The sequence below is a fragment of the Loa loa genome (assembly GCF_000183805.2).
Source record: "Loa loa unplaced genomic scaffold supercont3.39, whole genome shotgun sequence".
NCBI lineage: Eukaryota > Metazoa > Nematoda > Chromadorea > Rhabditida > Onchocercidae > Loa > Loa loa.
Window position 1 is genome coordinate 15,383 of NW_018108219.1, and position 10,540 is coordinate 25,922.

General features: G+C 27.2%; 4 protein-coding genes across 4 annotated transcripts; 2 read left to right on the forward strand and 2 right to left on the reverse strand.

Annotated features, from left to right (window-relative positions):
* Window positions 1–699: 699 nt before the first annotated feature.
* On the reverse strand, window positions 700–6,063 carry LOAG_17084 (hypothetical protein). Its single transcript, XM_020449744.1, has 9 exons — window positions 5,996–6,063; window positions 5,125–5,262; window positions 4,786–4,899; window positions 3,068–3,181; window positions 2,506–2,584; window positions 1,923–2,014; window positions 1,692–1,836; window positions 1,280–1,508; window positions 700–1,004 (listed from the first exon to the last, which is right to left on the reverse strand). Exons 1-9 carry the CDS (start codon window positions 6,025–6,027, stop codon window positions 712–714), a joined length of 1,236 nt encoding a protein of 411 aa, XP_020306667.1. The 5' UTR covers window positions 6,028–6,063; the 3' UTR covers window positions 700–711.
* A 1,977-nt stretch (window positions 6,064–8,040) lies between these two features.
* On the reverse strand, window positions 8,041–8,455 carry LOAG_08796 (hypothetical protein; the record flags this gene model as incomplete). Its single annotated transcript, XM_003144326.1, has 1 exon — window positions 8,041–8,455. A coding segment is annotated over exon 1 (333 nt), but the record flags the coding sequence as incomplete, so codon positions are not given.
* Window positions 8,456–8,583: 128 nt separating this feature from the next.
* Window positions 8,584–8,742, forward strand: LOAG_17085 (hypothetical protein; the record flags this gene model as incomplete). Its single annotated transcript, XM_003144325.2, has 1 exon — window positions 8,584–8,742. One exon carries the CDS (start codon window positions 8,584–8,586, stop codon window positions 8,740–8,742), a length of 159 nt encoding a protein of 52 aa, XP_003144373.2.
* Window positions 8,743–10,034: 1,292 nt separating this feature from the next.
* LOAG_17086 (hypothetical protein) lies at window positions 10,035–10,214 on the forward strand (the record flags this gene model as incomplete). The annotated part of the gene is made up of 1 exon (XM_020449745.1): window positions 10,035–10,214. The coding sequence occupies one exon, from the start codon at window positions 10,035–10,037 to the stop codon at window positions 10,212–10,214; it is 180 nt and encodes a 59-aa protein (XP_020306668.1).
* Between the last annotated feature and the right edge of the window lie 326 nt (window positions 10,215–10,540).

Consider the following 10,540-nt stretch of genomic DNA (forward strand, 5'->3'; position numbering starts at 1 on the left):
TATATATATATATATATATATATATATATATATATATATATATATATATATATATATATATATATATATATATAATCAAAAATATATTCATCAAATAAATTCTGGAGTAGTATTATTCGAAAAACGATAGTACTATATGATATCAAATGATTCAAATCATTACAAAAATAAAAGCAAGCTTCTTTTTTTTGCATTATAAATTTCTTTTAATAATCAAAAATGTAGCAAATAATTTGCATTACACATTTATCTAAAAGTAAGAAAGCTGAAAAAGAAATAGATTGCTTTAAATTAATTTAAGATTATAACCCTGCTTTCCAAAGCATCATCAAATATATATACTCATGTCATTCAACATGATACAATTCAAATCAAATCACCGGTTTTGTAATACCTGTTTACAAAATCAGAAAATATATAATATATGCATATACCAGATCAAGTTTACAAAAAAAAAAACGAACATATGACCAAAAATTGAAAAAAAGCCTACGGTAAATCGTCGTTTTGAAAATTCTAATATAAAAATTTAAAAGTTATTGAAATTTGTAATTCTGGATAAATTGTTAAAACTATATTTCATTAGTATAATTTCGAAATGAATTGTTTGCATATGAATAATGAGGAGAAATATGAAATAAGCTTGCCCGAAAGATTATTTAGCAAGTAAATGGTAGATAGTTATTTCGATCGCTATCCTCTCCAACCACTTTAATCGACTTTAAACTCGCATGCTAATGAGCGTGCAAGATTATCAGCATGAATAGCAAATTGAAACGGATAATCTGATGACATCAGTGTATCGGATTGTGGAGTGACAGCTGTACGAAATACAGATCCTTTGTTATCATGAAATGAAATACCGGAATCTGGGCTATCATGTTTTGTAACACTTATCTTCGAATTACCAGTAGACAAGATAGTATTCGGTGTCGCTTGGACCGATACCATAGTCTGATTGGTGATATCGCTAAGAACCAATGTGTGATCCAAATTTTTCGTAGCTTAAACAAGATCAATAATACTAGCGGGGAAAAAAAAAAGAAAAAATTATGATTCTGTCATTTAAAAATGCATTTAATGATGAAATCGCATAACTTCTGAGTAATTTTTAAACTTAATAAAAGTCAAATACAATTATAAATAAATTCATTAGAATCAATTTTTTTTATTTATTATAATTGGATTCATTATATTCGTCCACTGATAGTGATTAAATTTGTCATAATCCATTCCAGCTTATAGGAAATGATATTATTCTTACGAAATTATTACTAACCTAATATTTCTTCTGGATCTTTGGATAATGGTTTTACATTTTCAGTAAAATATTGCAATTTAAGCAATTGATCCAGATCACGATGAGCAGAAAAAAATCCAGGTGATTCAAGTGGCCAAGATGGTGGTGGACGATTAGTTATAGGATTTGATAATGATAACTGAGGAGCTTCCAAATTAACACTGTTAATAGATGTCAGAAGAGCACGTTCACGTTGCATTTTCAAATACTAAAATTTTTTCTTTAATCTAAAACTAATAATTGATAATTTCAACTTAATTAAAAATGAATTTATAAACATATATTTTAATTGTAAGTTTAATTTCGAATAATCAATTACAGAAAATCATTTATATCTCTTTAAATATTTTTAACAATAATAAATTATAATATATTAAATTTGGCAATATACCCGATCAGGATGTATATACGGATTTGATGCATTTGACACTCCTGGATGAATGAATAAACAACGATCACCATATGGGCAAAGGCCAGCCATTGTGTATTTGTCGCACAATTTTGTCTTATATTTAGGATTTTTTGTCGGTAATCTGCTAAATATTTGATAGAATTTGGAAAGAATTGTATAATGATAAATGCTAATTTTAGTAGTAATGACAAAATTGAAGTAAATACATACTTGCAAGGGCGTAACTCTTCGTCACCATGAGCAAAACGACAATTCTCCGCAAAACTACATATTCCACTTTCGAGCCAAGCTTGGCACATCACCTATAGTTCGAAAAAAGACAAAACATGAAATAGTGGGAAAAAATAGCACAAACACAAATACAGATAAAATAATAAAATTGAAGTTAAAAATTTAGGTATAAGAGAAGTTAGCACTACTGCTATACAATCATATTTGATTACTTCATCAATATCAAAAAACAAAAAAAGAAAGATTATGTCATCAAGTCAAATGTCAAAATTTATATAGGCAAAAAAAAGACAGCAATATTTCTAACTCTGATTAATACACAAAATAAGCAGTCATTAAAACAATTCTTAATTGAAGCTTAATACACAACGTTTATTACCCCTACTTTTTTTTCTTTACTTTTTTTATAGATAATAACTAATCTTTTTATTCATTGTTCTTAATTTTTTTTTTTAAGGTTGAGAAGATGTAACCTATTTATCCCTCACAGGATATATCACATTGATAAAAAAAAAAAACCTCTTTTATTCACCAGAAAATGGAAGAAAAGAAAAACTATTACTGTTTTGTAACTATCCGGTTTTGGTGATTTACGCGCACAAGGTGGTAAACGTTTCGATCGTAGATGATTTGTTTGTTGTCTAGAAATATTTTAAAATGAGGAAGAAAAAAAATGAGAACAATAATCGTTTTGACACTAAATTACATTGCAATGTCGTAAAACAACGTAGAAATAAAAAATATATAAAAAAAAAAAAGCAATGCTATAGCAAAAATTATTCGCTATGTCTAATTTATTTAAAAATTTAATAGTGTTATTTTTTATTTTCCTAAAAATACTACTTTTTTTTTTTTTACTTTTCAATTCCTAATGAGTACAATAAAGATGGAACAGTCCTATGATATGCTAAAATAATAATCTAAAGCTTAAAATCTTTATTGTTAGTACATTCTTTAATCGTTTATTGTTAGTATATTTTGTACTTGAATAAATTAGAAATAAATAGTAAGATAATCTGAATAATAAGGTAACGAAATACGCAAATGAATAATAAGATTGTCTTTTTTATTTTAAACTAATTCATAATATTTGCGCTTTCATTAAAATGATGCTAATTGCTGACTTTTCATATGATGCAATATCATTTACTGTTGGATTTGTCACATTGAAATCGTAAAAATTGGAAACATCGTTAGGATATCGAACATCGGTAAACTTTGTGGAAGCACCAGCATGTCTGCAAAATATATGATCAGAAGTGATTTGTGGAAAAAAATTGCAACATTTTAAAAACACTTAATACTAAAAGTTTTTCTTCTCTTTTTTAAATTGAATGTGCCAAGAATAAATCCTTCAAAATGTGAAAATTTCAACGAAAAAAAATCCGCAAGTTACGTAAAACATGTAAAGCTTACGTCATAGAAAATATATAAAAGAAAACATGTAAGCGTAATAAACCGTACGTCATGCACGGAAGAATGACGGTCATTATACTACTACTATTACTACTACTACTATGCTGCTTACTTTACTTTTTATCAAATTATTAATGCCAAGAATGTTTGAACTTTTAACTACAACCTACTTATGACGTCATTAAATAGTTTTATGATTATCTAATTCAGATAAGACTTCCAGAAATAACCATTTCTCAATTATGTGGGAAATTCCGGTTCGTATTTATTTCTACCATTTCAAAACATTCATACTATACTAAAGAGAGGGAAACTGGAAGAGGGAGGGAGAGAGAAAGAGAAATAAAAAAAAAAGTTTTTAGATAAAAACTAGAAAGAGATGATAAATTTAAAGTTGTATTGAAAAGCTATTGCTATTTCGGAATATTGCAAAAGCCAACGGCGATTAATGGTAGGTATGAATGATGTGAAATGGGGGAAAGAAGAAAGTGTTTCATTCAAAATTCTTCTTTTAAAAAAAAAAAAAAAAAAAAAAGATAAAATGATTGAAAGAGTTACATTTAAGTGAGAAATGATGATAAGAAAAAGTCCGCAATCAGTTAAAAAAGGAAAAAAAACAATAAATTATCAATCAATAAATCCAATCAACCTTCTCCTTTTTCTGATTTACACATTTCTTTCAATTCCCAATATTTCATTTTCCATTTATTTATCAATTTTTCTCATTGATTATTTATTTTTTTTTTGCTCATCCCAGCAGGAAAATATTTACGCAAATATTACTGCAGTCAAACTTTTCAATTCTCTTTCTTTTTTGGTATGACTGTTTAAATTTTCATTTAATCTTTCTTTTTTAAAGTTCTTTCATTTAATTTTCATCGATTTAATTATCAAGTGTTAAGGTGTCAAAATCTCTAAATGCCTAATGTCAAGTTTATCAATATCATTGCCTAGTTAATCTAATTTCCATTATAGAAATTGATCAGAAGGGTTTGCTTTCTTGTTTTATCATTATCAACTAAGTGAAACGTAACATCTGCTTATTAGTGAAAGAAAGAGCATTTTCTTATCCAGCCAATTTTTAAACTAAATTTAAATTTTAAAATATGTCCAACTACATTGATAATTTCAACTGATAATACATATAGTACTTATATTCATTTATTATATATACATATATATTTAAGGGAAGATTATGTCAAACTTATATGACGAGTAATTGCATAACTTCGACAAGAGATTCTAGAAGTTTCAGACTGAAAAGAAAAAATGTGTTTTTACTTAAAATATTATCCAAAAAATTTCATCAATAATACGGTAATACATAATTGATATCAGTAATTTTGCAATCTCTTATGAAAATCATTGAAATATGTATTAATTTCAAAAAAAAATTTATTTATCATATATACAAGTAAATCATTACTTGAGTGCTTCATTTCTAAGCGTTAGCAATTCCACTGCTTTACGTAATACTTGATCAATATCCTGTTCTGTTGGTATCGGTGATGAACCAATGGATGTATTACCAGAAGTTGAACTAAAATTAATTTAAATTATCTATAAATTCATCATTTTAATTGATCCATTTTATTTAATAACAATTTCTCTTAAAAATCATCTTTTATTAAATTTTTTTAATTTATTAACATTTTAAACATTTTTTTTTCATTTTCATTTGAAAAAATAATAATGAAATGAAATGAGAAATGTAATGGAAACGTTCAATTGATATTCTTGAATAAATAAAGTATATAGGAATTACCTAATTCCAGCATGGCTATTGGTTGTTGAAACAGTTGCGCTACCATATCTTGATGGTAAAAAACCAGAATCACCACTATTTGATGGTAAACTTAATGATGATGGTGGACGTAAATATGCATGTGAATTAATTGGTATCCTGTAAAGGAAAAAAAAATTATGAAAAGTTGCAACGAAAAACAAAACCAATTAATTCCTTCCTTATTATCTTATCATTTCTAAAACATATGTAATGAATGGCTCAAAAGCACAATGATAGTAGATAATCGAAAGATTTTACCTTCCTTTCTTCCTCTTATCAATCCAAAAAAATAAAAAAAAAGTGATATGTTATCAATTTACAAGTAAATGAAACAAAAAGGATGTGTGTCTAAGGAGATGTGATAAACTTGTGATAATGTTGATTAATTTTTGTAATGTCGGATAAATTTTGCTTCAGTTCAATTCGTTTATATTCCATACAAATAACAGTGAAGTATTAATTCCATCAATAAGAGAAATTACTTTTAAAAAAAAAAAAACAGAAATGAGTCACTTATATATTCGGAAAATTGCAAATCAAAAAAAAAAAATTATCTATGGATCATATTTGGCTACCAAGAACCAAGATAGAGAACTTTTTTATAATCAAAAAAAATTCTGGGAAATTCTGTTAGTGAAATATCAGCTGATATATCAGAAAGGTTATCATTTTTCTACGAAATTTACTTACAAATTAAAAGATTTTACAAATTGAAATTAATTGCATATCAATTCGATCAAAAGAATAAATTAAAAATTTCCAAAAGATTTAATTTTAAATTGAACTTGCTTTAAAAAAATTTTTTTGAATAATAAATGGAAGTGAAAATAAGATGAAATGAAATACATACTCCGGATAACCGATGTTACGAATGGTTGACATTTCTGGATAGAGTTTAGCTCGAAATTTCGAAATTTGTTTCCCTATTTTTTGATTGTCGTTATTGAAGTTGAAAATTTGATGGTGATGATGATGATGGTGATGATGATGGTGATGGTATGGAATAATGCTCGATCGAATAGTGATATACAATTATTTACAAATAAATAAAAATATTGTTAGTAAAAATTATGAGCTTTCTGCTTCTCCTCTTCCTCTTTCTATTTTCTTTCTCTCTTCTTTGTGTCAGTAGAGAGAAAAATCTCCGTCTGACTGAGCTATTGGTTAACACCACTGAAAATACAAATTTTTTCTTTTTCAAATTATTTCAAAATGAATTTTTTTTCAACTGATTATTTCAAATTATACAATTGCGCAAGGATGAAAAAATCCGAATGAAACAAAAGAGAAAGGAAATACAATGATAATGAAGCGTACTTTAAGTGAAATTACCTTGCGCCACTAATGTATATGTCAATGATGATCACGTTAATTACGTGATATTTCACGCAGCAAATTTTAGCATTAATAAGTAAGCATTGATAAACAACAGAGAAATACAAATATGTTTCAATCTCTAATACGTCAAATAAGTTGAAAGGGATGAATAACAAAAAAAAAAAGGAGAAAAAGGAAAAAAAATAAGTACTCCTTGAACTTTGATCATTTTTTTCAAAACCTTTATGGGTAAGTTGACATTCACCGTTTCACAGTTATTTACGGTTGTCATAAATTAAACGTAAATAATGAAATAGCAATTAACTAATAAATTATTAACAGAATCTTTGAATAAATATCTAAAGGATTATAAATTAATATTACAATTACAGGAAACATGTAATGATAAAATATTTGTCAACCGATTTTTACACTCTTCTAATTTTCCGGAAACTAATTATCAAACCGGAAATAAACTATAAAAGATGGATTTTGATAGGAAATAAATTTTGTAAATAATCGAATAATATTACAGGAATGTGAAAATATTTATGGTAAATTACACTAAAACAAGAGAGCAAACAGAGTAAACAGACGGACTGACAGACAGATTGATAAACAGAGAGATCAACTTCCAGGTAAAAATAGGTAGATAGGTAGGTACATAGATAGGTAGGTAGGTAAGTAGATAAGTAGATAGGTAGGTGGTTTTCCGTGACGAATATTTGCGCCCGCATTAAGATATAGGTAAAGATTTTGGTCCTACACTTATTTCGAATGCTTTCTCCGGTTCACATCCGGTTTGAAAAATTAGATTTTTATGAAACAAGCATATGTACATTTACATCATCATTAACCTTTACTGGTTTAGAATCCGGATATAAGATGATACCAAACATGGAGAAAAAAAAGACAATACGCAATGCAATTTGCAAAGATTGATGGAAAAAAAAGTTGCGGAAATTAAATTCCTTTTAATCTCATCTCCATAAAAAATTATCAAATTTTAACTCGAAAATTCATTTTTTCAAATATTCGAATTTCAAATTCTATTGATATTTTTGAATACAATTGACTAATTTTTCAACCAAATTAATAAAAGAATCAATGATTTATTAAAATTAATCGAATTTATTTCAATTTTGATCAAAAATGCTAATTTAATTTTTAGTTAATGCTTTTTTTCATATATACATAAAGAATAACATAATCATCTTTTAAACAAATAACATCAAGTGAAATTTAATGGTCAAAACTTAATGAAATGTGTTTTAAGTTAATTTTCAAATAAATCTCCCATATCTAAATTTCAATAACACTACAGTACATGTAAAAATGGAGTAATTAATAAATAGCGTAAAATTAACTTGAAAAAAAAAATTGAAATAAGTAAGTCACGTAAGTAAACGTAAAGAAAAGAAGTGAATACATCCATCAGGTAATTTGATGATGACAATGGATGTTACTACCGATCACAACGGTAATATAATCCTAAACTGATCGTACAGACATACACACACATACACACACACATACACATATAGACACACACACACACACATGCTTTGATCTGTACTTGCTTGATCTCTCATTTTGAATCCTTTCGCAAACACAACAGGACTTTTTTATCTTGACATAGATATATATATACACATACATACATACATACGTACATACACATGCACACATATATGGATGCATACACACATAAATACATACATACGACATACATGCACATATACGTGCATACACATATACATAAATGTGCAACATACATACACGCATACATACATGGATACATACGCACAAACATGCATATATATACACATACGTACATATACATATATACATACATACACACGTATATACACACATACATACATACACATATACATACACACACACACACATACATTACTTTAAACTGTATTAAATTGCTATCGTAAATTTTAGGTAATTTTCGGAATTAAATTTTGAACGAATTTACAATTTTCTTTCAAACTTGCATTTAAGTAATTTCAATTCATTTCTCATACGCATATATGTATTTGTACACATATAAATACACATACACAACATACACGCACACACATGCACACACATGCACACACATGCACACACATGCACATACATGCACACATATGTACACACATGCACACACACGCACACACAAGCACAAACACGCGCACACACGCAAACAAATGCACACACACACGCAAATACATGCACATACAAACGTACATACACACACGTAAACGTGCACAGAGACATATTACGTGATTATTTTAATATCTGATTAAGTTATACAATTCTAATTACACGTCAACCATTATTGAAAATTGGAATTAAAAAAGATTTTCAAAGTTTCTTCCTCCTGTAAATTAATTAAAAATTATACACGTCATTAATATCCAAAATTAAAATCATTAATTGGAAATTTCTTAATTAAAAAATGTAATATACATAGAGAAATTACGTAGTTAAGTTATTGATGTACAACATTACAACTATCAGGTCATTAATTAATGTTCCTTGTCATCCATTTAGATTTTACTGAGATTGATTGAAAAAACTGATCATAGATCATTTTATTATAATCGCCAAATTATTAGAGGTAGGGAGGAATTAATCTTATTAACACCCTTATCATCCTTATCAATTATTAGAGGTAAGGAAGAATTAATTCATATCAGCAAAACTACATATAAGTCTAACTTTATAATGAGCTTATCCTTTCAATTTTAAATTGTTGACTTGATAGACTTAACAAATCTTAACACTGATCTATCTCAATCGATAGTATTATCTCAAAATATGCAACATTTTTATCGGACTCTATGAATCTATCTGTCTATGATCGATATCTTATCAAACTAATCAATGGGACATTTATGATGCGCGCCATTTCATTAAATCTATTCATTTGAAATTGGCAGTCATCAGTTAAATTATCATCAAAAACTTTGGTGTCAAAGTATACAAAACGTTGAGGAAATTATCATATGATCTTATCTATCAGTAGAATACACACACGGAGACAGAGAGAGAGAGAGGTGGTAGATGGGAAATTATATCAACATTTGCCTCAATTTGTTCATTCTATTCACGTATTAATTTGACGGAAGAGTCAAATGTTATCATCAATCAATCAATTAATCAATAATTCATATATAATGTAACGAAATGGAAGGATAAAAAAATTTTTGATTATAATTTTCATTCATATATTGGATGAAAATTAAATTCCAATGATTCTTCAAAAATATTGACAAAATATTATTGCAATGATAAACAAACAAACAATAAATTATTTTTTGCCATATATTTGTGAGAAAAAAAAAACGAAAAATTTTGCTCTTTTGGTTTATTTTTATTAACATATGTGTTAATCAATTTTTATATCATTAATTGAGAAAGGGAATTGTTAAGAAATCGATGACGAGATATTATTATTATCATTAATTATCGTCTTATGAATGAAAGGATAGGAAGAGAGGTGAAGAATTTGAAGGATTACGATGATTTCTTTTCCTTCTTTATCATCGTTATCATGGGAAGGAGGGAGAAAAAAAATGATTAGACCGTTTTTATCATATCTATTTCAAGCAACAACAATAACAACAACAAACAACAACAACAACAACAACAACAACAGCAACAGCAACAACGACAACAACAACAACAACAATCAACAACAACAACAATTAACAACAACAACACAGTCACGCCATCACCCTGCTTTCGATGAATAGTTAAATAATTCAGGATATCTCATCATTCCTTCTCTCGCAAAAGTGACACAATCGGGGTCATCATCATACTACCGATGATGAAGTAGGCCAGTAGATCGGTTCTGCGTAAACTGGACAATATTTTTAACTCATAGAAAATCGAAATACTTTTTTTCCTTTCTTTCCATGTAACAAAATTTGAGAATTTTATTGAATTCTTTTTATTTTTACATTGAAATTTTTAATTTCTTAACACATATTACATAGCTCAATTTATTATTTAATAATAGCTAATTAAATGAATATTAATTTAAAGGATGTTTTTAAAAAAAGATTTGAATATATCG